Source organism: Cryptomeria japonica, chromosome 7 (genome assembly GCF_030272615.1).
Source record: "Cryptomeria japonica chromosome 7, Sugi_1.0, whole genome shotgun sequence".
Taxonomy (NCBI): domain Eukaryota; kingdom Viridiplantae; phylum Streptophyta; class Pinopsida; order Cupressales; family Cupressaceae; genus Cryptomeria; species Cryptomeria japonica.
In genome coordinates this window covers 312,728,446-312,755,882 of record NC_081411.1, presented here as the reverse complement: position 1 = coordinate 312,755,882, position 27,437 = coordinate 312,728,446, and the positions used below count along the sequence as shown (strand labels likewise).

The 27,437-nt window shown below is 31.5% G+C and overlaps 2 protein-coding genes across 2 annotated transcripts; both read right to left on the bottom strand.

The window, feature by feature from the left end:
- Positions 1 to 927: 927 nt before the first annotated feature.
- Positions 928 to 2,550, bottom strand: LOC131047265 (putative UPF0481 protein At3g02645). Its single transcript, XM_057981129.1, has 2 exons — positions 1,798 to 2,550; positions 928 to 1,689 (listed from the first exon to the last, which is right to left on the bottom strand). Exons 1-2 carry the CDS (start codon positions 2,548 to 2,550, stop codon positions 928 to 930), a joined length of 1,515 nt encoding a protein of 504 aa, XP_057837112.1.
- Positions 2,551 to 16,060: 13,510 nt separating this feature from the next.
- LOC131047264 (putative UPF0481 protein At3g02645) lies at positions 16,061 to 17,465 on the bottom strand. The gene is made up of 2 exons (XM_057981128.1): positions 16,380 to 17,465; positions 16,061 to 16,312 (listed from the first exon to the last, which is right to left on the bottom strand). Exons 1-2 carry the CDS (start codon positions 17,463 to 17,465, stop codon positions 16,061 to 16,063), a joined length of 1,338 nt encoding a protein of 445 aa, XP_057837111.1.
- Positions 17,466 to 27,437: the final 9,972 nt, after the last annotated feature.

The window sequence follows — 27,437 nt, the reverse complement described above, 5'->3', positions numbered from 1 at the left end:
AAGAACAATTGCGGAGGTTTTCTCTTATCTAATGATGGTGAAGCCTTGAGGTTGATAACCAATTTTAGTTTCCTCTTACCATATGAAATTTCTTTATAGTATAGTGTCATTTACTCAAGGTACATTATCCTTTAATTTATTCTTCACACTTTTACCTTGCAATTTGATTACTTCTATTGCCTTAATTATAGATACTTGACCCTTCCACTTACTTCTCTATATGTCTATAATTGCATGCTTTCTAGATATAAATAGGTTTTTTTTTTAAATTGTATACTTTGACTTTTATCTAATTGGTTGCCTCCTTTCTAATAATTTTCTTGCGCACCCCAGCATTTATGACATCAAGTTTCATAAAAAAATATAGAAATTTAACTAAACTATGTAATTAATAACTTACAAAATCTATTATATTTTATGACCAAAATCTAGAAGCAACGAATTTGAAAAATAATACAAAGTTAAAGATATATTTTTAAGAATAAAACAATATTCTATGAATAATTCTGTTGTGTTGGGCATAATAGATAAAAAAAAAATTACATATGTTTTGTAAGGATTGTATAAAACAAAATAGAACTCACCTCAAAAAAAAAATTTTTTTTTGAAAAAAAACACAATACGGATAGACACCACAAATTTCAGATGTGTTTTTTAAGGATGATATACATTACAAAGGTATAATACCTATCTCAAAACAGAATCCGAATTGGATTCAATATACACTACAAAATTTCAAATGTGGTTTTGTAAGGGCGGCAGCATACCTAAAGGTAGAATTGAACCCGCCTCGAAAACAAAACTTTTGTACTCGGTCAGAGTAATTGAGGTGGTATATCAAAGAGAAGAAATGGCTGTCAGCATTGGTAATTAGGAGATAAAACACTTCCAATTGGCTTACTCCTGCAAAATATTACTTTCGCTCCATTAACCCTTATAGTCATACACAAAACAGAAGGCCTGGAAGCAAGTGAGAAGCAGAAGTATCCCCGTGGCCACAACAGTCAGGAGCTGCCAAGAACCAAATATGTATTTGTTTACATACTTCTTCGCAGCTACGCTCCATCTGTTATTATAAAGGTTGTTGACGTCCGCTATAACTTGGTCCAAATATTTAATTCGCCTCAATTGGATGCATTTACCCAAGCCGTTCCACAAGCTTGCCACTTTCCCCTCGTCTGCCAGGTGACTGTAGATAATCCCGCTCTTTCTCAGCAGCCCAACATCTTCGTCTGTGTCGATGATGCCGTTCATGAAATCTATGTAACGAGTGAAGATCAAAGCACCAGGAGCCGCTGAAGCTTCGAAAGCCACCACATTTCTGAGAACTACTTCTGTGTTGGAATCCAACCTCAATTTGGGAAGATAAAGAGATGCGTTGGTCGGGTCGAAGCAAATTGTGGTGAGGCCTCCCTTGGTCGGAAGGAATCTTACTCCTTCGGAGTATAAATCGGAGACGGAGGGAATCGCTAGTTCGTCACAAGTTGGAGGAGTTTCCGGAGAGGAATATCCTCTCTCCTCATCTTTTTCCTCATCCTTTTCATCTTTACGCTTAATTGAAACAGTTTGAAAAGCGGAAACAAGATTCGTAGACAACTGTATCACCAACTGGTCAGGCCTCCCTTTAAAGACACGCTCAGAGAGTGCCGAGAAAAGTTGAGCAAGACAAAGTTTTAACGAGGAAAGAGCCTTCCATAAAGCTTTCAGAGGACATGTTAAGTAGGTTGAATGCGGCAAAGGGACATTCCGGTCATCATTCTTCTAAAAAATGTTATCGTCCATGGCTGCTGCAGCGACAATAGAGTTGTATAGCTCCTCTAATATGTGACCGCTCTCCTTTATACGGAGTCTTGAACTATCTCGCATCTTCAACATAAATGGCGACCAATCTTCACAGGCGAGTGTCACTAGATTGCAGAGCCTTTCTTCAGCCTTATCTTGAGAACCCAACTGCATTTCCAGGAGCTTCTGCAAGACGAACAAAGGTAGCTGATTCTTGAGCATCATCAGATCTCTCATAATTGCATTGTGGGTTGCACTTCTGCGAGATGTATCTAAAACACTGCCAAGTCGCTTCAACTGGGATGACACTTCCGATGAAGTGCGATCCCCCCGTTTGAGGTAGAACTGCAAGCACTCAAGCAAGAACGACCCGTCAAGAGCCATGAGCCATGCAAGGTCTTCCTCTTTGTACTCAAGAAATTTGTGGTAGCAGTTCCTGATTTGCCAGTCGTACTTCTTCAATTCTTCCACCACAGATTCGAACTTGCAGTAGCCGGTTAGCGTCTTCTCAAATCTTCGTGCAGCAGCTACTTTGTATCTCTCGATTTCGAACAGTTGGGGTCTCAAATGGTGATATGGTCCAATGGAGACGCACTGCGGAATATATGCTTCTGGCTTCACTGTCAACAGCTCCTTGGGCACACCAAAAACGGATACACGTATGTCTTTTTCTTCTCCTTTCTCATCCTGAAATTGCAGGCCTTCCTTGATTTGAGTAAGCCAGATATCTTGATCCAACTTTACTTCATCTGCTTTCATTAATTCCATGATTCCAAGTGGAAAGTGAATGAGATATCACAGAAAACAAGAGCACACACAGGGGATGAAAAATAGAGGATCGAAAGCTCAAATATGGGAAACAGCTGGGTAGATGGTCATATATGTAGCTCCATCCTCCGCTCCAGCGAATGAACAAATTGAAATTTCACAGAAATTTTTGTATTTCCATCGAGAATTGGAAAACCATTTGTATACCTATAACTTCATATGATAAATGCTTAACTGAAAGGATTCCATTCAAAGTCCGAAGGCTGCTTGTTACTCTCAGATGGTACTGCAGACGGTGGGAGAGGACCCTCTGATAAGGACAATCTAATGTAAAATACTAACATAAATAAATATATGAAGGAATTTACTATAACAGTTTTAAGACAATTCTTAAGCAAATATAGATAAATAAGACCACTTTTTAACATTAAGATCAAAGTTAAAATCAAAGAGGGATTGAATAATAATTCTTGTTTACTACTTCGAACCTTATCTCTACTCAATTTTTTATTGTCCAAGGATCATCAACTCAACTTGCATTAGTCAGTTTGCATTAGAACAACTACTTAGTATCTATTTCTTTCTTTTATCTTTCTTGATATTGCCATTTCAATCCAAGGGCTTTTTTGTCATTCAGGGAGTTTTATACTCCCATTAATAAATAGTAGACTCTTAATGATTCTCTTTCCTAGTTGACTTTAATAGACACAAATGTAGATCAAAAAAAAAAATTTAACATTAAATGTCATATTCTACACTATACAAGATCATGTTATAGAGGTGTGCAAGTCCACAAGAATCCATGCATGATCTAATCCCATGCTTTTAAGTTTTTATAATTGAATCATGTAATTCTTGTAGGAATTCTTAGCTATCAAGATGAATGTCAATCATATTTATAGATTTCCTACACTCTAATCTAGCCACACCTATTGTGTGTAATCATGACCAAAGGGTTGTTATAGCTTTTTTGAACCCTATATAAGATGTTGAATGAGAAATTAGATCAATATCCAATTACAAACTAACTTATTTTATGCATTTACAACCTTTTAAATCAGCATTCTTAGGATAAAAGCTTTAATTTTCTATCAATCATGCTCATAATTATTCTATAGGGCATAGTTCTTTTAGAGCACATATTGGGCTCCATATTAATTTTGTCTATCAAAGTTGTAACTCCAAATTTCAAGAGTGTGTTGGAAGTATGTGTTGATGTGTTGTTGTGGGTGTCATTGATTTCAAACTTGTTATTCTCAATTGGTCTAGAATGTCTGTGGTGCAGAGTTATCTTGTTGTGTTGTTGGTGCAATTGTTCTATTGGTTGTTCTGGAAGTGTTTGAGTCTAGAATATGTTGTAGATGTTGATTATTATTGTTATCTTCATTGGATATAGTTTTTGTATCATGGAGTTGTTGGTTCTCTAGTCCATAAACATCTTTGTTTTCTCCTTGTGTTGTGGCATTGATTATTGATGATTGTGATATTCTATGCTAGACCTCTCCTTTGGTCTAGATATGTTTTATGAAACTTCATTGATATGTTGTGGGTCTCACCAAAGCATGTGGAGATCCATATTTGACTTATTCGCATTTGAGAGTATGTTTTGAATGTTAATTGCTTATATATATGCTTAGTGTGTGGATATACTATCGGTTATGTTCTAGAGATTGCGGATCGGTTAATTCATCTTTAGAAGATGTGTTTTGGTTCCCTCTTTCTCATGGAGTGGATTAGTGTGCGTATTATTGGTTCAAAAACTATATTTTGATTCAAGATTACTTACTTATGTTTTGATGATTTATCTTGTATATTAGCATGTATGTGATTGAGTTAAGTGAGTGATGAGGTGTGGAGTGTAGATGTATGATATTAAGATAGTCATTGAGGTAGGGTGAAGAATAGAAAAAGAGTTATGTTCGAATGACATGTAAGTTGTGTTGAGACTATGATAGAGATTTGAGACAAAGTTTTAGTAGTTGAGGTCAGAGTTGTGTGTGTTGATGTTGGTCGCTTGATGTAGAGTTCAAGAACAACTTAATTATCAAGAGATCCTTCTTTTTAGATCAAATTTTTAATATCTTTTTAGTGTAACAATTTTTCAAATATAGCCAAGATCTAGAGCACAATGAATTGCAAAAAAGAGAGACAATAGATTTGTCAAGAATAAACTATATTCTAATCAAGATGCAAATATTATCAACTGGATCATTACATACAATGTAAGATGAGATTTATTATAAAGGCAAGGCCATATGGATATGTGAGCACACAATCATGACATGTAGCTCACTAGGAATCAAGGGTAGGTGAGGGTAGGTAGGAGAAATAATAAAATATTCCACAAGAGGAGGATCACCCACTAAAGGTGGAATGTAACAACAAGATAAGATGGCAAAAGGTGTAATTTATCCTACGTGCATCATCCCTATGTGCACACTTCCCTAAGTGTATCATATGCAAACTACTATGAGATGCATTATCATAAGTTAAATTAAGTAAAGTGTAATTATGAGACATAATTTTCACCAATAGTTAGCATTGGTGTGCAAGTCTAGAGAAGTGACCTCTTTTATTTGTAATTTGATATATATAGTGAATATATTTTGTTGATATGTGTTGTTGATTAATTGTTTATGTGTTGCATTAACTATCTGTTTGGAGTGATTCACCCTCCTTATTAGTCCTGTCTTGGGTTCAACAATTGTTATCAGAGCAAGGTTCCTCTTGAGTAAGCTTAATTGCTTGAGGTGGATCTGGTATGGCATAGGATGTGTATTATGAAGCTCCAATCATTGATGGTACAAATTTTTCACACTAGAAGGAGAGAATGGGGTTGCATTTGGAGACACTACCGAACAAAATTTGGGAAATCATTCAAATTGAATATACACCTCTGTAGGGTGATTCTCACACTCTAGATGAGATAAACTTGAAGGAGGCTAATGCAAAGGCTAGAGCTATAATTATTAGTTGTATAAGTGATTCAGTGTTTGGAAGGGTAAAATGTTTCAAGGAAGAAAAATCTATATGGGACAAGCTGTGTTTGGCATATGAAGTAGATCCGAAGACAAAGAAGGCTAGGCAAATGAGTTTAAAGTAAAATTATGAGTACCTAATAATGTTGAATGATGAGAGTGTTGAGAACTATATTCATAGAGTGATTGATCTTACTAATATCATTAGAGCCATTGATGGAAATTTAGAAGAATATAATGTTATGCTAAGATTTTACAGGCTTTGCCTCAATCCTACAAGCCATATAGATGTACTATCCAAGAGACCAATGATTTGAGTAAGTATACCATTGATTAGCTTATTGGCACCTTAGCAGCCTATAAGATTTTAAAAATGTAGTAAGAGAAAAGAGAAAAGAAAGAGAGAGTGTTTAATGTTTCAAGACTTGATGATCTATAATGCAGTGGAGATCTAGATGAAGTTGAAGAAAATTTTGTGAGAAGATTATAGCAAGGCACTAAAAAATACAAAGGTAAGTTACCTTTGAAATGTTTTTCTAGAATTGGACATTATTCTTATAATTGCACTTATAGAGAAGACTATAAGAGACCAGATGATTATGATAAATGAATAAGTTTAGAAGATGCAATTTCAACACAAAAGAGAAGAAGGGCTTATGTTCTATTGAATAACATACTTCTGAAGATGAAGTTTATGAGGACCCAAATGAAGAATCTTTGTTTCTAGAAATTGAGGATAAGGAGAATGTTTTGGAAAAAATAGAAGAAGAGAAAATAGTTAAAATTGCATTGCATGCAAAAATAGAATTGAATACATAGATTATAGACTCCAGATATTCAAATCATATGACTAGTGATCAATACTGGTTTATTAATGTTAATAAATATGATAGAGGATCTATAAAGTCTACTAGATAAGATGCTGCAGCGATTTGAGGTAAAGTGTTTTTATTGATGGTAAGCATAAGATTGATTATGTCTATTATGTTGAACGATTAAGAAATAGTTTGTTAAGTTTTAGTCATATGTGTCAATAAAGGTATGAAGTTTTGTTTAGTAGCACCACATGTTTGAATAGAAAGGAAAATATTGGTAAAAGAGTTGTGGAAGGAGTTAGAATAGGTGGAAATGTTTACTACATCAAGGATAGGAAGGAGAGTAAACATTTTCTAGCACAGAGGGTTGATATTGTTCTAGTAGTTCTAGAGAAGACAAGTGATCTAAAAGAAAGAAAAGAGAAGGAATCAAATGAAGAAGAAGAAGAGGAAGATTCAATGAAAGTTCCCACCTAGTATGTTCAAAAGCAACATTTAGAGAATCAGATAATTGGAGATAAATCAAAAGGTGTACAGACAAGAAGGAAGATTGTACAAGCTCAAGATCAAGATAATTATGATTTTCTATCAATGATTGAACTGGAGACTTATCAGGAAGAAAGTAAAGATGAAACTTGCATAAAGGAAATGGAAGGAGAACAAAATATGATTTAGAAGAACAAGATTCTAGAACTAGTACCTAGATCGATGGACAAGAATGTAATAGGAACTAAGTGGGTATTCAAAAATAAGTTGAATGAGCAAGGAAAAGTGACAAGGAATAAAACAAGAATATTATGTAAATGATATTATCAAGTGGAAGGTATAGACTTTGAAGAAATGCTTTCTTTGGTCGCGAGGATGGAAGTTGTTCACATGTTTCTTGTATTTTTCAGCTTATAAGAACTTCAAAGTTTATCAAATGGATGCCAAATCAACATTTTTGAATAGAGATCTAGACGAATAATTTTACATTGAGAAACCAAATGGAATCAAATTGAAAAAGATCCAGATATGGTATGCGGATTGAAGAAAGCATTGTATGGACTTAAACAGGCATCTAGATCCTACTATGCAATATTGGACAGGTATTTTCTTCAATAGATTTAAAGAATGGTATAGTAGACAGTAATCATTATTTTAGTCACATATCCCAAAAAATATGTTAAGAAAAAAACTCAATGCCCACACCCAATTTCAAGTAAAATGCAATCTTTAAAAATCACGAATGAGAACTTAAACCCAGATGATAAATACAATCCAAAATTTTTTTGTATTCCTCCTAATAATTATTTGTATTCAAAATTGAAAAGATTAACTAAAATCAAACAAGGTAAACAAATACCTACTTGGAAACCTGAGAGAGAGAGAGAGAGAGAGAGAGAGAGAGAGAGAGAGAGAGAGAGAGAGAGAGAGAGAGAGAGAGAGAGAGAGAGAGAGAGAGAGAGAGAGAGAATTTGATTTCGAATTCTAAAACACAAAATCTCATCAGAACAACAACCAAAAATCCAAAAACAACCAAGCTTGAGATAACCAAATCATGCTTTAATTCGATTTTGTAGTCAAACTAAAAAAATACAAATCTTTCTCAAATTCACACTTTAAAATTCTTCACAGAATTGTGGTAAGATTTCCTCTCCCCAATACTATAAAGCCACAATAAACTATAAGTAATTATTAATTTAATTTATAGCACTTAAGTTGTAATTACATTCAATTAAATTATAAAATAATGGCAATATCAAGACAAGACTTACCATTGATAGTTGGGTAATCATATATTGTCCACATGACAAATCTAATGGAATAAAATAAAAAATAGATAATTGTCCCTCGATTAGGACAATGGTTAGGGCTAGATATATTTTGGGCCTTGTACTATTTATTGTACAACCATTGGGAATGAAAGACACTCTCATACTTGTGAAACCAAGTGGAGTCGATGTTTGGTACATGCAATCCTACACTAAAACATCTTCTATACAAACATTAATATAATCCTTTCTAGTGAAAGGTAATCATGATGTCGTATGGAGCTCACAATGATTAGTATGAAATCAAATTCCTTTCATCCTAACCTTAAGAAAGAAAAACAAAAAAAAGATTTACTCTACACAAATATATCCATAAGCATCAATATCATCAATTCTAAATAACATTTGATCATAGACTAACATTTCATAAGAATCATCGTGAAATATCAACATATAATTCAAGTCTGAGTAAACCATTACTAACATCTATACATTTTTCTCAAATGAAAATATAATAGTAATTATATCCTAAAACATATTAGCATAAATTAGTCTAATTACATGAATCACATAAATGCATCCATACATGCAAAGAAACAAAATAAAGCACATATAAAGAGTCAAAACATACTCTAATAAGTTAAGGTAACAAGTCTCAGGTAGAAGTCATGGAGGGGCACTACACATCCTCTCCTACATCTTCACCCTCTTCAGAAACCCTAGCTCCTCCTCTGCTCTCATTCCCCATTGTCAAAAATAGTTAGGAAATGTTAATCGAAGCATTTTTATAATATGATGTGAATTTAGTTTCACAAAATTAGGATGAAGATTTTTTTTATCTTATCATATAGAATAGTTAGCAAAAGAGAATAGACTAACTTCGATATTATGGTATGGTTTTTGTTTCATAAAATTAAAATAATTTTTTTTTTAAATGAAAAAAATATAAAATTTTTAACATGAATATTTCTTCTATGTTTTTATCCATTGCCTTGGATTTGTACTTGAATAAGGATACGGTAAGGATTCTCTATGTCCATCTCTTCAAAGGACAAGTTTTGGGAAAGATTGATAATGTTTTTACTGAATATAAACCAACACAAATGCATTCCTATCCCAAAGGAATTTTATAAGATGTTATACACCCAAATTCCCTCTAGTTCTACTTGATAATGAGGAGGAATACCAAGATAACAAATACTTGGTGCTGAGAGGATTTAAATTCATACAGAATTAGACAATGATGTAGATGAATGATGACCCAATTTGGATCAAATCCTACATTTGGTTGCAAGGTCTTGAAGACACTATTTAGTAAAAAGGCATCTCTCCAATGGACATAATTGTGGAAGACTATAGGATGGATGGTTGAACCTTGAGGTTTCTTTTTGAATCTTCTTTCTCTTTATTATTCTCTTAGGGTTTGATCATTTGAGTTGTCTTGATCGAATTTTGGGCTCTTGGGATCTTTATGGTTGAAATTACCAAAACTTTGTTGCCTTTTCCAGCTATGTTGAGGGTGTTTTGTCCTATCTTAAATTTATCTATTTTGGGATTTCTCTACAAATTCTATATAATATCCTACTCTTTATGTAATTTGTCTAAACTTATGCTTTAATTTTAATATAATGGGTGTTGCCCCATTCTTCTATTTAATTACCAAAAAAAAATATAAAATAGGTAACAAATGAAAATAGAATCATTTCAATAATAAAATGTAATTTTTGTTTCATAAAAATAGAATGAAAACATAATTAATTTTTATTTTATGTTGTAGTAAGGAAATGACAATATAATTTTTTCCATATTATAATGGAATCGTTGTGAAAGTCTAATGGACTCAGCCATGAACCCGGAGCCCCCTACAAAAGAGAAAATAAAACCACATGACAGAAAGGGTTGTTCTAACCTTGAGATGCACCAAGCTAGATAAAAATGAAGATGAGGCTTCTCTCCTCAAGATAACCACCCAAAAAATTAGCACCAAACCTGACTCCAATAAGATAAATAGTGGAAGGGGCACTTTGGGGGTGTCCTTTCTCAAAGACCCCCAAAGCTACATCAATAGCACAAAGCCTAGCCACACCACAACTAGTGGTAGGAACCCCATATCCATCTAGGTAACCCTCCTCCTCATTCTCCCCTACATTAGAAGAAACCCTACCTCCTCCTTCAATGTTCTTGCTTACCATCTCAAGAGAGCTCAAAGATTGTGGTTGTTTGAATTACACCAATGAACAAGTTAGCATTAACTAAATTAATAGAAAACTTAAGGAATAGTATGTAATGCACTTTTCTTATCATAAATTTATTGTACCTCATTAATTTTACTATCCCAGGTTCTATATCCTTTCTAGAATATACACCTTCTTTCTAGACACCTTCTTTCTAGAGCCATAAATGACTCTCACCCTACTAATCCATTGTGTATGACTGATGTGCAAGTATGAACACAGAAGATATTTATTTGAAATTTTCAACAATAAATATTTTTAATTTATCCAATCATGTTTAGAGATATCAGTTTATTATGAATAAATGTATTTTATGGAAAAATAGAAATGTATTATCTGTTAATGTTTATAATTTATAAGATGATAAACTTGAATACCATAAGATGAATCATAATATGCATCATATCCATTATTTAAATTTTGTTAGAATTTATTAAAAATTAATGTCCACGTTAGCGAAATTAATGCTTGACAAATTTGAATTAATCTTATAGAAATTGTGAATAGACATGAAGTATGTCCATAGTGATCAAGTATGAGCTAAAATATCTTTTTCTTTATCTTTATACTAGTGAAAATGTAACATATTAATTCTTATTTAAAGAAAAAAATTATCAATTTAATCTTTTTATTATTACTATTTTGTGGATTTGGAAGACATTATCAAACCTTAAATGTTACTTTTAAAACTAAATTTTAATAAATAAATATGGGTAATATGATTATTACCTTGTCATTTAATAGGTTGCAGTAGCAATATATACAAAAAAAATTCAAGATCTAAATTAATTATTGAGTAATACCAATTAAGATTTTTTTTTGCATAAGTAGATCAGTAAAGTAAGTGTAAGTAGAATATGGCAATGATAACTACAATTAGGGTGCTTTATTAATTAAAGAAGTTCTCTAAATATGATTATTTATACTTGATATGAAGAGAGATAATATAAAATATAATAAGTATCACATTTATGTAAGACAATTTAATAAAAAAAATTGCTAAGAATATTAAGTAAATTAAATATTGAAATATGAGAATCACAAAACTAGTGTCATAACTAAGAGTTCTCCCTTAAGAAGGGTATATTCTTTGACTGATAGTTATTATTGTGATTGACTTTGACCTTGATAGTATAGTATCATACAAGGAAAGAAGAAAAATAGAATCATATTTAAAGAAGTGTGTATTACAATAACTATTAGAATAGTATTGAATATGAAACAACCCAAATTAACTATGTCACCCACTACTTAGCCATTGTGTGACTAGTGAATTATTAGTTTCAACCAAACATATATAAGGATGTGAATCAACACCCAAATTATAAGGAGGGGTCCATCCATTCTGTTAGGCCCAATACAAAGTAAACTATGGAATACCTTGGTATAACAATGCTATACTATTTAATTTTAAAGAAGATGGTCATGAACTTACTTCAACAAGGATTGCAATCATTTGACTACCAATATCGCCTATATTATTATTATTTATCTTAACAAACAATGATCATGGATGTTTTCTCTCCATCTAATGATGGCTATACAACTTTGTTGAAGCCTTGAGGTTTATTAACAATTTTAATTTTCTGCTACCATATGGAATTTCTTTAAAATATAGTCTCATTTACTCAAAGTATATTACCTTCTAGTTTATTCTTTACACTTTTATCCTACAATTTAATTCTTCCCATTTCCTTCATTATGAATACTTAGCCCCTCCACTTACTTCTCTATTTGTCTACAATTGTATTCTTGCTAGACATAAATAGGCTTTCTTGTGAAAATGTATGCTCCCACTTCTACATGATTGGTTGGCTCTGTTTTTAAAAACTTCTTTTGCACCCAAAAATTTATGACATCAAGTTTCATTAAAAAAATATATAAATTTTTTAAAACTAAACTATACAATTAGTAACTTATGAAATCTATTACATTTCATGAGGAAAACCCAGAAACAATGAATTTAAAAAATAATACAAAGTTGAAGATATTTTGAAAATATAAATCAAACAATATTCAATGAATGATTCTATTTTGTTGGACTTAATAGATACCACAAAATTATAGATATGTTTTTTAAGGATCATAATCTTATAATGACATAATAGTGAAAAGAAAAATATAAACTACCTCAAGACAATAAGTTAATAGATGCCACAAACTTCACATATATTTTGTAATGATAATATACTTGACAAGGGCACAATACCTAAAAAAAAAAATAGAGCTCGCTTAAAAAAAAATCTCTGAGACTCTATGAATGATATGAGTGATTTTTTCTTTTTTATTAGATTTAATACATAGCACAAAATTTTAAATGTATTTTGTAAGGGCAGTATTCTTGACAACGACAACATACCTAAAGGCAGAGTAAATGAAGTGGTATACCAAAGAGATGAAATGGCCATCAACAACGGTAATTAGAAGATAAAACTCTTTTGATTGGTAATAATGTTAATAGGTTGGATTCAATTTTATAACTTAGAATGACATAGTTTTAACCTTTCTAGAATATGCATCTTCTTTCTAGAGCCATTAAAGACTCTTGCCCTATGTATATATTATGTAACATTGATGTCTGAGTATGACAAAAGTAGATATTCATTTCAAATCTTGAACAATAGATCTTTTGAGTTTAGACAATGATGTTTAGATATATCATTTTTTATGATTAAATATATTTAATGAAAAAATAGAAATATCTTATCCATTAATGCTTATAATTTATAAAATAATCAACTTGAATGTTATAAGATAAATCATAATGTGCATTATCTGCAATGTTTAAAATTTATTGCAATTTTTTAAATTAATGGATAAGTTAGTCAAGTTAATCCTTGACAATTTTGAATTAATCTAATAGCAATTGTTAATAGACATGGAGTATATAAATAGTGATTGCATGAGTTAACATTGTTTTTCCTATATCTCTATATTAGTTAAAATGTAACATATTAATTATTATTTAAAGAAAAAAACTATAAATTTAATCCTTTTATTATTATTTTGTGGATTTGGAAGATATTATCAAACCTACTACTAAATGTTAGTTTTACACTTAAATTTTTATAGATAAATATGGGTAATGTGAGTATCACCTTGTCATTTAATAGGTTGAAGTAGCAATATAAGAAAAAACAATTTAAGATCTAAATTAATTATTCGGTAATACAAATTAACAAAGAATTTTGCATCAATGCATTAATAAAGGAAGTGTGAATATAATATGATATATATAAGTTGAATTAGGCTTTGTTATTAATTAAACAATTTCTTTGAATACGATTAAAGATACATAATATAAATAAAGATAGTATCAAATATGAAAAGTATAACATTTATGTAAGAGATCTTTTGACAAAAAAATTAATACTAAGCATATTGAGTACACTAAATGTTCAAATGTGGGAATCACAAAAATAGTGTCATAACTAAGATCATTCTCTTGCGAAGGGTATATCATTTGACCAATAGTTATTATAATGATTGGCCTTCACCTTGATAGTATGGTATCATACTAGGGAAAGAATGAAAGAGAATCATGTTCAGAGAAGTGGGTTTTATAATAACTATTACAATAGTATTGAATTTAAGACAACTTAAATGAGCCATGAAATGCACTACTTAGCCAATGTATGACTAACAAATTGTTCACTTCAACAAAACCTTTATAAGGATGTGACTCAATCCCCAAATTATAAACAGGGGTGCATCCTTTCTGTTAGGCCGAATAAAAGGTAAACAATTGAATTCCTTGGTATGAAAAAACTATACTATATAATTTTCAATAAGATAGTTATGATCGTACTTTAGCAAGATAATTGTGATCTGACTTCCAATAGCACCTCAATTACTATTGTTTATCTTCAACAACAACAATCACAAATGTTTTTTCTCCATCCAATGATGGCTATAAAACATTTTTGAAGCCTTGAGGCTAATTAGCACTTTTAATCTCCTGCTACCATATGGAATTTCGTTGCAATATAGTCTCATTTACTCAAGGTACATTACCCTCTAGTCTATTCTTTACACTTATGTCCGACAATTTGATTTTTCCTGTTTACTTGATTATGGATACTTGGCCCCTTCACTTCTCTATATGTCTATAATTTCATTCTCATTAGACATAAATAGGCTTTATTGTGAAAATTTACAATCGTGCTTTCTACATGATTGGTTGGTTTAATTTTAGAAACTTCTTTCACACCCCAAAAAATTATGACATCAAGTTTCATTAAAAAAAATAGAATTTTTTATAATTAAGCTACACAATTAATAATTTACCAAATCAATTACATTTCAAGAGCAAAATCTAAAAGGAAGAAATTCATAAAATAATACAAAGTTGAAGATAGTTTTTTAAAAAGTAAAGCAATATTCTATGAATGATTCTATTGTGTTGGACTTAATAGATACCACGAAATTTCAGATATGTTTTCTAACGATTGTATACATACAATGGCATGAAACAAAAAACAAATATAACCCACGACAAGACAATACTAATAGACATAACAAATTTCAAATTTTGTTTTGTAAAGATGGTATACTTGATAATTTCGTAATACCTAAAAACAAAATAGAACTTTCCTAAAAAATATTCTCTTGGTTTTTATTTTAATTAAGACAATACTCTATAGGGGAGAGGATCTAGTAGTTGTGCACCCTAACTTTGTGCTTCTCAAAACCGTACGTGGAAATTTCATTTATCACTCCTGATTTTTTACAACAACTTACTTGGCAAGTCCCCTACATATAAATAAGGTTTCACAGCCACATCAGCATGCTTTTTGCCAAGGTGTCCAAAATAACCGAAAAAAAATGTGAGAACAATAGTCATGCAAAAATAGGCCCCTATATGTAGCATCACATGATTTGTTGCTGTTTACAACTAATGGTATATTTTATAGAAATAACAACTTTAAAGTCACAACTATTAATGCAAAGTATTGTAATTATTAATATATAAACATACAAAAATTGATATTTTATGTTTCAAACAATAATTTTTATTTGTACTATTATTGAAACAAAAAGTATAGCAACCCTCAAATGCATTCATACATGCTCAACCATAATGATCTTCTCCTAAATGATATGGGTGATTTTGTTTTATTGGATTCAATAATCACCAGAAAATTTCGAATGAAATGCTCAACTATAGTGATCTTCCCCTAAATGATGTGACTGATTTTGTTTTATTGGATTCAATAGTCACCACAAAATTTCTAATGAAATGCTCAACTATAGTGATCTTCCCCTAAATGATATGAATGATTTTGTTTTATTGGATTCAATAGTCACCACAAAATTTCGAATGAAATGCTCAGCTATAGTGATCTTCCCCTAAATGATATGGTTGATTTTGTTTTATTGGATTCAATAATGACCACTCAATAATCACCACAAAATTTCGAATGAAATGCATATGAGTGATTTTGTTTTTTTGGATTCAATAGTCACCACAAAAATTCAAATCTCTTTCGTAAGGGCAGTATGCTTGACAACGGCGGCATACCTAAAGGCAGAGTTGAACCCGCCTCAAAAAACAAAAAAACTTCTGTACCTTGTACGAGTAAATGAAGTGGTGTATCAAAGAGAAGAAATGACCGTCAGCAGCGGTAATTACAAGATAAAACTCTTCCGATTGGCTTAGTCCTGCAAAAGATTACTTTGGCTCCACCAACGCTTACAGTCATACACAGAACAAAAAGCCTGGAAGCAAGTCAGAAGCAGAAGTATCCCCGCGGCCAACACAGTGAGGAGCTGCCATGAACGAAATATGTATTTGTTATACCGCTCTTTCGCAGCAGCCGAACATCTTCGACTGTGTCGATGATGCCGTTCATGAAATCAGTGTAGCGAGTGAAGATCAGAGCGCCAGGAGCCGCCGAAGTTTCGAAAGCCAGCAGATTTCTGAGAACTACTTCTGTGTTGGAATCCAACCTCAATTTGGGAAGATAAAGAGTTGCACTAGTCTTGTCGAAGCGAATTGTGGAAAGGTCTCCGTCGGAATGTTACTCCTGCTGAGTATAATTAGGCGACCGAGGGAATTTCTAGTTCGTCACATGTTGGAGGAATTTCCACTGTGGAATATCCTCTCTCCTCATCTGTTTCCTCATCCTTTTCATCTTTGCGCTTAATGGATAGAGTTTCAAAAGCAGAGACAAGATTCGTGGACAACTGCGTCACCAACTGGACAGGCCTCCCTTTTAAGACACGCTCAGAGAGTGCCGACAAGAGTTGAGCAAGACTGATTTTTAACGAGGAGAGAACGTTCCATAAAGCTTTCAGAGCACGCGTTATGCAGGTTGAGTCCGCCAAAGAGACATTCTCGTCATCATTCTTCTTAGAAATGCTATCGTCCATTGCTGCTGCAGGGACAATAGAGTAGTATAGCACCTCCAATATGTGACCCCTCTCTTTTATGCACAGCCTTGAACTATTCCGCATCTTCAACATAAATGGCGACGATTCTTGACAGACGAGACTCACCAGATTGGAGAGCCTTTCTTCCGCCTTATCTTGAGAACCCAACTGCATTTCTAGCAGCTTCTGCACGAGGAACAAAGGTAACTGATTCTCGAGCATCATCAGATCTCTCATAATTGATTTGTGGGTTGCACTTCTGCGAGTTCTATCTAAAACTCTGCCTAATCGCATCACCTGGGATGACTCTTGCGAAGAAGTGCGATCCGCTCGTTTGACGTAGAACTGCATGCACTCGAGCACGAACGACGCGTCCAGAGCCATGAGCCATGCAAGGACTTCCTCCCTGTAGTCAAGAAATTTCTGGTAGCAGTTCCTGATTTGCCAGTCGTACTTCTTAATCTCTTCCACTACAGCTTCGAACTTACCGGTTATCGTCCTCTCAAATCTTTTCGCAGCAGCTATTTTGTATCTCTCCATTTCGAACAGTTGGGACCTCCAATGGTGATAAGGTCCAATGGAGACGCACTGCGGAATATATGCTTCTGGCGTTACTGTCAACAGCTCCTTGGGCACACCAAAAACGGATACACATAACTCCTTTTCTTCTTCTTCCTCATCCTGAAATTGCAGGCCTTCCTTGATTTGAATAAGCCAGAGATGTCGATCCAACTTTACTTCATCTGCTTTCATTAATTCCATGATTCCAAGTGGACAATGGATGAGATATCCCAGAAAGCAAGAGCACACACAGGGGATTAAAAATAGAGGATCGAAAGCTTAAATGTGGGAAACAGCTGGGCAGATGGTCATATATATAGCTTCATCCTCGGTTCCAGCGTATGAGCAAATTTATTTCACAGAAATTTCTGTACTTCCTAGGAGAATTTGACAAGCATTTCTATACCTAAAGCTTCACATGATAAACGCTTTACGCTCAGATGATAATGCAGATTTCAGAGGAATTGCAAGATGACACTTGTAACATAGATTTATGAGTCTTATTCTGCGGCTTAAGAGGTCAGAATTTTAAGTCTAAACATTCCCTACCTTCACAAGTAGCTCTTTTTTATCAAGGTGAACTACACAGTCACGTTGAACACGATTGCCCTACGTTTTAGGATGAAGGATCTGGAAGATTTCTTTAAACACATTTGAAAGTGGAAATGTTTGCACACGTTATTGATATTATTATTTTGTTTTTAGCTTCCTTATTTTTGGCTAATATCTTCATTAACAGATTATTTCTTTTGCATTTTGTAATTTGATTTCGTTTTATAAACATTAAATAAATGTATTTCAGAAATTATAGTTTTACAACCATTCTTAAACAAATTAAAATTAAAATTAAAAAAATTAAATTAAATTATAAATATTTAAATTAAATATGTTTTTTAACAATGAAAATATAATTTCAAATTAAAAAAAATAATGTCTAACAATTTTATTATACAAAGTTTAATATATATGCAAAAAGTGATCTAAATTTAATTTTTTTTAGTTTTAAAAAATAGACATGTTTAAGATTTTTTATTAATTACAATTGTTTATATTATGAATATATATTCTTCTTAAATCATCTTTAATAATTGCACATATTGATTATTCTATAAATGCTTTTATTTAGTACAAATAAATCTTTTGTCAACATACTCATTAAAATATTTTAACTTTGACCATAATTATATCTAAAATTTCATGCTCATCCTTTTTTATCATATTAAATTTAATAACTATTTGATTATTTAATCGTCTTTCAACTAATACTTAAATTATTAAAAATTAAAAACATTATCGGTCTCTTTAACAATATTATCGATAATATGTACATATGATTTTGTTTTAAAAAAACAATGAATAAATTTTAAAATTATAATTAATCTAAAAATGGATTGAGAGAGATCATCAGACTCCAGATCATCACACCTGCTATTACATAAATAAATAACACCCCTCGAAATAAATAACACCCTCGAAGTAATTGTAAGCTAAAAAACAACCAATGTGAAAGTTAATTGAGTTTGGCATATGGTGGGTCAGATTTGCTTGTCAAAATTTGTTGCCGTCCAAGCTCTTTACTCCCTTTAACTAATCTGCACTTTATGCGTCCCAAAATTTGACCTCCTTTTGGTGGACATCTCTTGCATTTGACGTTCATATTAGGTAGTTCATCGTAGACTTTTTGCAAAGCAATAATATATTGCCTTCCAATTATTTTTTAGTTTTATTAGTACAACGGATGAAAACAATATGTTGACTATTTTAATTATTTTACGGTTTAATAATTCCAGTGAAGAAAAATGCAACACCATCTTTTCTTTTAATAGATATCAAGAGTGATTGATTATAGTACTTAACATTGATCATTAATAGAAATAATTTGTATTCATTTGTAAGTATGTCAAAAGTTTCAAAAAATGATGTCTAATGTTGTCAATTTAAGAATATCATTGTAAAATATTTTATTAGTAAAAAGGTTGAGACAAAAAATAAATATTATTCTAAATATCAAACAAAACAATTGTGTCCAACATTAGTCATAGCTCAATCATAGTAAAAATCAAACACACAAATCCAACAAAATCATAGTAAGGAAAAAAATCATTCTTGCCTTCATAACTAGCTAAAATAGTGTTGAAATTTGAATAAAACAATCAAACTATTGATCCAACAACTTAACAAATCTATGATAAAATAATTGATAGCTTGAACTAAGCATACAAAGACATGCACTAATTAACACATAAACAATAAATATACTCACAAATATATATTAGGAATGTTGCAACCATTGCATTTTCCTAAGTACAATTGAACAAGGAAGCACCTTGGTAAAACAAGGCAATACAATTAAGCATCTAGTCAAGGCTTAGTCCTTATGAGAAAAATACCTACACTCTCAATAATCTATCAAGACATCTAAATTTACATTAAATTTATAGAAATTTAATCCAATTATCATGGAACTAATATTTTAAATTAATTTAAGAAAACCTTTTCAGTGATTATTCCTTATTTAGTCATTCTAATGTATCATGTTTCAAGAAATCTATTAAGTTATTATTTTTTTAAATATGATTATATAGGCCATAATATTTACATTAGTGACAGTTGCTAAAAAGATCGACAGAAAGAAGAAAAGAAAGGGCACTATTGTGACCAAGAGTGGAAGGACGAAGACAAAGAAAAACAATAAAATTCTTCCATGCAAGGAGGAATTGAAGGACACACTACGTAGTTATGGTTATTTAGTTTAATGTCCCAGCAATTTCTTTGGATTCTCTTAGTCCTAGGTGCTTTGTTGTTGTTTTTTGTTGCTAATCTTGATGCTCTGAACTCTTTCATCTATAAGTGTGGTGTTAAGAAATAAAATATAAATTTATTATGAATAGAAAAGGTATTAAACATCCTTAATGGTGAGTCAAGATTATCTCTTGATTTCATAATAATATATATTCTCTATGTTTTAATCTTTCAATATTCTTAATTCATCTTATTTAATAATAATTAATGAGCTCAAACCTTTCTTTAAATATACAATACCAAATAATTAATTTAAATTAGTAGAATGATAATTAACTAGTAATGGTCATAATTTTTAAAAGGGCTAGCTAGAATAATATCCCGGGCAACCAGAATGAAAAGGTCATGGATTAGCTTATGCACAATGATCATATCTACATAATTCTATCTAAAATAATAGTCAAAATTAAACCATAAAGGGTTTGTTAAGGTATGTAAATTACATTAATGATAGTTTATTATAAATTTTTTTACCATGTTTCTACACCTCATGAAAACAAGTTATTGATATCCCTTGAGGTGTTTCATTTTAATTTCCTAATCAAGAGTTCTATTTTTTAAACCATAAATGTTGATAATTTTTTTAGGGTGATTTTTTCATAATATTGTTTGCCACATGATGCATCTTCACTTTCTTAATCTAAAAATGATAAGCTAGAAGAAAGCACCACATATACTAGCACTTGCACCAAAATGAGGTGCAATGGTTACACCGATGGTAAAATATACTCTGAATACATTAAGGGATACAAATCAAAAAATGTAAAAAATGTATTTATTAGTGATAATTATTTTTAATATAAATGAATTTATTTTAATATTCAAAAATCTAAAGAATGCAAATTAATTAAAAAATATTATATGAAAATGATTAAACTTAAGAAATTGATTACATTAAATACGTTTGTTGTTAACTCCTAGTATGTATTATTTGTTGTAGATATTGATATTTTGAAGATATTTTTGTCATTCATTGGAGTTGAATTTTATAAAATAAAATTTTGAGAGAGTTAAATTTATAATTAATATTTTGTAATAGAAACCATATGAAGTAAACATAGTTTAGATGAGGAGTAGAGTGCAATTGATGTAGGTCACTAATATTTATTATTCATTTTGTATATAAACTTCTTATAGATTAGTTTTCTATGCCTTAAAAAAAAATTCTACAAAATAAAAAATTGGAAAAGTGAAATTCATGTATTGTGAAAAATTGAACTGTGAGAGAGAGTGGACTCAAAATTACATACATTGAGTTTTTCATGTATGTATTGTTTTCCATTATATATTATTTCTCAAAGGATAATGTTGGTTGAATGTGAAGAAAACTTAAAGATTTGACTTTGGACATAGTTGTAAATGTCAATCCTTGCCTTTCTATTTTTCCAGTATCAATTGTTTCTTTTAGTAGTATTAGACCTTGAGATTTGTGAATGGTAATAGCACATGCCATTTTGAGTAGTATTTACCTATGATTACCTAGCAATACATGTATTATGGGTATACTTTTTGGGACATCTTGGTTTCATGGTGACCTACTATAATTATTGATCCTTACTACAACTTGTACATGAGAGCATCTAGTGAATTGGAGTATGGACTACAAACAATATAGATAAATTTATCAAGAGCTCCATTTCAAGGCCTACTTGTATCCATATGTTGGGTGTAAGAATTAGTTGTTGGTATTTGTAAATCTAGACCTGGCAATGAAAGTGTTATAAGAGTGCAATACAAATTTTAATAGGTTGTGACAAATTTTGAATAGGCAAAAAAAATTGGAATAGGGTGCCCAAAAATCTATCTGATAGTTTTTAACTAATTTTTCATGATATAGACTTACAAGTTCCCTTGATTACAATTCAAGTCATTACTAAAAGTCATAAGCACCTTGAACTAGGGTGCCTAGCACCTTTGTCTCCAAATTTCAGCCCTAGTTTGTAGATATAGATTACTTTTTGTGTCTTATTTCTAGATCTTTCTTATTGTTTTTATTTTTTATTCTATAAATTGTTGTTATTGTTGAATATTTTCTGATCTTTAGCCTTCTATGACATATATCAATCTCAATTCCATTGCAATGAAGGTATAAAATTCCAAGTGTTTATCTCACCTATTATACCAATAGTTGAACCTAATTCATGCTCCAATGATATGCTCTGGATATTTGAGATCCTATTTTGCTTCCATGGGCATACAATCTCATTTTCCACCCATATTAGTTTGATTAGTACAGGACAATAAAAGGATTTAAAATTTTTAATGTTTCCTTTTGCATTGCTATATGAGAAATAACAACCTAATGATGAGTACAAATAAGTTTTTATATGTAAGGAAGTCCTGATTATGAGATCGATTTTGATCTCTTAATTAATAAAAAATGGCAATAATATTAATGATGACATTGAAATATTTAAAGGGGTATTATTAATTTTATACTTTTATGTGTCCATTATGTGATTTTTATTTTAATGACATATTTTTGTATAATATTAAGACTTTCTTAGAAACCATTTTGAATGGTGTCTCTAACAAGTTTTCTATTTTATTTCAAGTGTTGTTAAGAGGCATGTTGGTTGTTGTGAGTTTCTTGTTTCTTGGGTCTACTAAGATGGGTGGATAGAATTTGTATGTGGAACCCATTACTTATGTGTTGCTAAAGAAAGTGTGGAGGTCTTGGAAATCTTCAAGAGAGGATTCTTACTTTCTTTTTTGAAGATATGAATGGAAAATTTTATGACCTCTTATCTTAATTATTGAGTAGATATAATGAAGGCCATGTGCAAGTGAGTCTAGTGAGAATTGAAGTGACTTGAGAATTAACTGGCCATGTCATAGGTTTTATTTGTGAAGGGGAGAAAGTCCTTCACCCTAGTCAAACGCATCCATATGAGGATTATATACATATATTTTTGTAAGATGGAGAGTGGCTTCAAATGGAACTAGATTCAATTTTATACATGAGTATTTACCTACTCTCCATGGTGTCATTATTTTCTATTTGATCAAGTATTTCACCCTCAAATTGAGGTTTTCTATTAATCACAGTTACCACTTTCCTCTCTTGAATTATCTTAGGGCTAAGAATATTATTATAATTTCATTTTTTATGTTCAATTTGTTACAAAAATATGCTAGTAAAGGTGCCAACTACCTCTCCCTAAGAGGATTATGTATGCTCTATACTACTTTTGTGTTGTGGCTAGCCCTCATCTTAATGATACAAACCCTAAGAATGTTTCCTTTCCATGTGAAACTCCTTCTTCCTCAAAAGCTAAAAGTATTAAGAAAAACCTATCTACCCCACCTAAAAAGGTAATTAATCCTAGGTCAAGAAGTAAAATACCCTATGATTGTGGAGCTAGCCTCAAATAACTTGCCCACTATTCCTTAGAATAAAGAAAAATCTATTGTCTCTTCTTCTGCCAAATAAAATGAAAGTGTGGTGAGAAAAATGAAAATCTATTAAAATAGAATATTGATAGTAACCTTATAGTAACCTACCCCTTTTACATCTATAAATATCTTTGATAGGGAGATTACTAAGGATGATGCTACTCTTTTGTTGAGAAAAAGTTCAATGGCATAAGCTAAAATTTGAATAGTGGCTCATATTTGTTTGAACCTCAAGAGGCCTATTCTCTTTGATGAAAAGGATGAATATTTTTCTGACTCCTCCATATAAGAGGACGTGACTTACGAGAATTATAATGAATCAATGGGCCTCATCTATAAATATTTTCTTTATTTCTCACCTCCCTATAATACCTTTAGAGTCTAGTAAAAGTCTTGAAGATTTAAACATTTTGAAAAAAATTGGAGAGAAAGAGGAAGAATTGTTCCAAAGAAAAAATGAAAAATAAAGAGTGAACATTTTGAAAAAAATTGGGGAGAAAGAGGAAGAATAGTTCCAAAGAAAAAATGAAAAGTAAAGAGCTAAGCACTAAATATGAGAAAATTTAGATCGTGTCTATTGAGATTAATGAAATCTATTTTTATATGGACAATATTAAAAATTACCATGGCTACATGGATTGTACCAATTGAAGGAAGATCGTTTGACTAAAAAATACCTTGCATAAAATTGTTAAAATTATCAATTCTTTGATGAGAAAGACTATCATGTGTGTGGTGACTATTGACTATCATATGTGTGGTGACTATAGAGATGAAGATTGAAAAGAGAGAGAGAGAGAGAGAGAGAGAGAGAGAGAGAGGAGAGAGAGAGAGAGAGAGAGAGAGAGAGAGAGAGAGAGAGAGAGAGAGAGAGAGAGAGAGAGAGAGAGAGAGAGAGAGAGAGAGAGAGAGAGAATTAAGATAACTTATTTTTTCTAAAGAAGCATAAAGTGACTACCCAATTTCTATGGAATGGGAAGAAACATTGGAGAAAATATTCGATGATTGTGATAGAGAGAGAGAGAGAGAGAATTAAGATAACTCATTTTTTCTAAAGAAGCATAAAGTGACCACCCAATTTCTATGGAATGGGAAGAAACATTGGAGAAAATAGTTAATGATTGTGACTCTATCTACTAGAGCCCTTTTCTTTTTAGTTTTTGGCTAGATTTTTTATATGTGGATATGTGTTTGATGATGCTCTCATGGAAGTTGTTTCATGATGCTATGTTCACTTTTATTAATAACTTATAAGTAGTCTCCAAGTTTATCTATTAGTTTTTTTTGTTGGCTACACTAACTAACATGTTCTATTTGTTTTTTATTCACTTTGTAATAATCTACAATTTTTGGGGGTCTTTCACCCACTTATTTTAATAATTTAACTTTTGATTTATGATGCAAGAGGATATTAGGTGTAAATGCAATGAAGCATTTTAAAAAAATTATAGTTTAATGTTTATTTATTTTATAAATATTTTTACTATTTCTAAATATTCTATAGTTATTGACATCAATTTTGAACTGCAAAAAATATAGTTCTTATGTTGTTATATTTTATATAAATATGCTTATATAAAAACCACAATTAACCTTTAATGACCAATGTGGTAACTATCATTGAAGAACCTAGATTATTATTTTAAATTTTTAACCTTTATATAATTAAAAATATAACATATGTATTTTCTATCACAATGAGCTCAATTAGTTTGACAATAGATATCTAACTGTGGAATGGTAGCTTGTATGAATGACATAGCATGCATTATATTTGGTTGTAAGGTTTTACCATCATTGATTATACCCTCAAGCCTCCTATACTATGTTAAAAGTTATATTATGTTTCAAGTTCCACATATCATTTATTTCAACAAACATGTTGTAGGAACATTAATTCAAGATTTATTCATATATTTGGTCCTAATGGCTACAAGATAATTACACCATAAAACATCATCTAATAATTATGGTAAAAATTACTAGTACTAATAAGAAAATATTAGAGTTATATATCACTGAAGTGTGGGTAACTCACCTTCAAGATGAGCATAGGTATTGGATTTATTCAACTTAAAAATACTAACTATGTTTCTAGTTACATGGTGGTGATGGTGATGATCACAACCATTATAGCATTCAAAAATAGCTAAATAGTGTTGAACTCCAAGTAAATCAATCAAACTATTTCTCACATTGGTCAATAAAACTATGACCAAATAAATAGTTTCAACTAAACATATACACACACAACTCAACATTTAGATCTTTATTGGACTCACAAATATTGACTAGAAGGTTGTAGCTATTGGTAAAATGGTGTCTCAACCTTGCATTTACATAAGATTACTATTTATAGTAATTTTTCATTTAGGCATGAAATGGTGCAAAATTCTCCCTGAAGCTTTTGGTTGGCTAGATAAGCATTTTCGTAAAGTTACATTGCAAGATCATAGTTAGTTTTGAAGATATTAAAAAAAAAATTTTGAGGGGTCCAACGAAAAGTTTACATTTAATTTTGAGGACTTTAGAGGCCCCGAAACACCTTGAATAGTGAGTGTAAATAGTGTAGAATTTTATGAGGAAATAGAGAACTTTACGAGCTTCCTAGCACTTCAAATAGTTCATCAATAGGAAACACAGTTCTCAAGTTATGGCCTCTGAAAGTTTGTACTCTTGAAATAGGAAATATAAAATTTTCCACGTATTCTCTTTCCCACATTTATTTCCGTAGAAGTTATTTTCTCTCGCTCCCTCCTATTGACGAGTTGTTTGTACTCATGCTTTTGGAGTGTGGGGTTTTTCTCCCAAAAGGGTTTTCCCCACGTGAATCATTGTATTATGGTTTGAATGTTATTATATCTGGAAAAGTTTTTGCATTATCCTCCTCTCAAGATTGGTGTAGGAAGTTATTCCACTACTTAAATTCCTTACAAGTGGTATTAGATCTTGATCACCTTTGGTTTCAGTTGTGGGTTGTTGGGTTTTTTGAACTAATCTAGATTTGAGTGGGAGCTTTTGCAAAAGACACTTTTTGATCTTGTTGCCAAAATTTTCAGATGGAAAGTTCATCAGGAAAAATAGAGGTGGAGAAATTTAATGGAATAAATTTTGAGATGTGAAAGCTGAAGACGGAAGATCTGCTAGTAGATTGAGATCTATGAGATGTTGTTGATGCGAATGTCCAAAGGCCCTCAGATCCTACTGTGGTGGCTTAGTATGATGTTATGGACTGAAAAGACAAGGGTCTAATTAGGTTGTGCCTAGCATACTCTGTTCTGATCAATGTCCATGAGGAAAACACTGCAAAGAAGCTATGGACTAAGCTTGGTGAAATGTATCAGGCAAAATCTTTATTAAATCAATTTTTCTTGAAAAAGAAATTGTATTCCTTGTAGATGGAAGAGGGTGTACGAGTTGTAGACCACCTGGAAGAATTCAATATGTTGGTGGCTCAATTAGTATATGTCAGTGTTAAGATGAATGAAGAGGAGAAATTCTAGATCTTTCTTTTATCTTTGCTTGGTTCGTGGGACTCTCTTGTTATGGCTATTGGTAGTATTTCTATTGTTTTGAAGTCTAAAGATGTGGTGGGTACCCTACTTGGTGAAGAGATGCAAAGGAAGGTATCCCGCAGTTTGAAGGAAGCCTTAACTATTCATGGAAGACCTAAGGAGAAAGGCAAGAAGAATGAGAAGCGTGATAAGTCCAAATCGAGAGGGAGATCAAAATATCTTGGAAAGTCCAAAGTCATTTTTCTAAAATTGTGGTAAACCTGGTCACATCCATAAGGAATGCAAACAAGAAAAGAAGAAGTTTGATTCTAATTCTGAGTCCAAGAAGGAATATGGTGATCCATTTATTGCAGCTTTGGTGGCTCATGTAGGTAATGATGCCTGGTTGATTGACTCATGTGCATCTTTTCATATGACTGCCAACAAAGATTGGTTTTTTGAATATGAAGAATTTAACAGA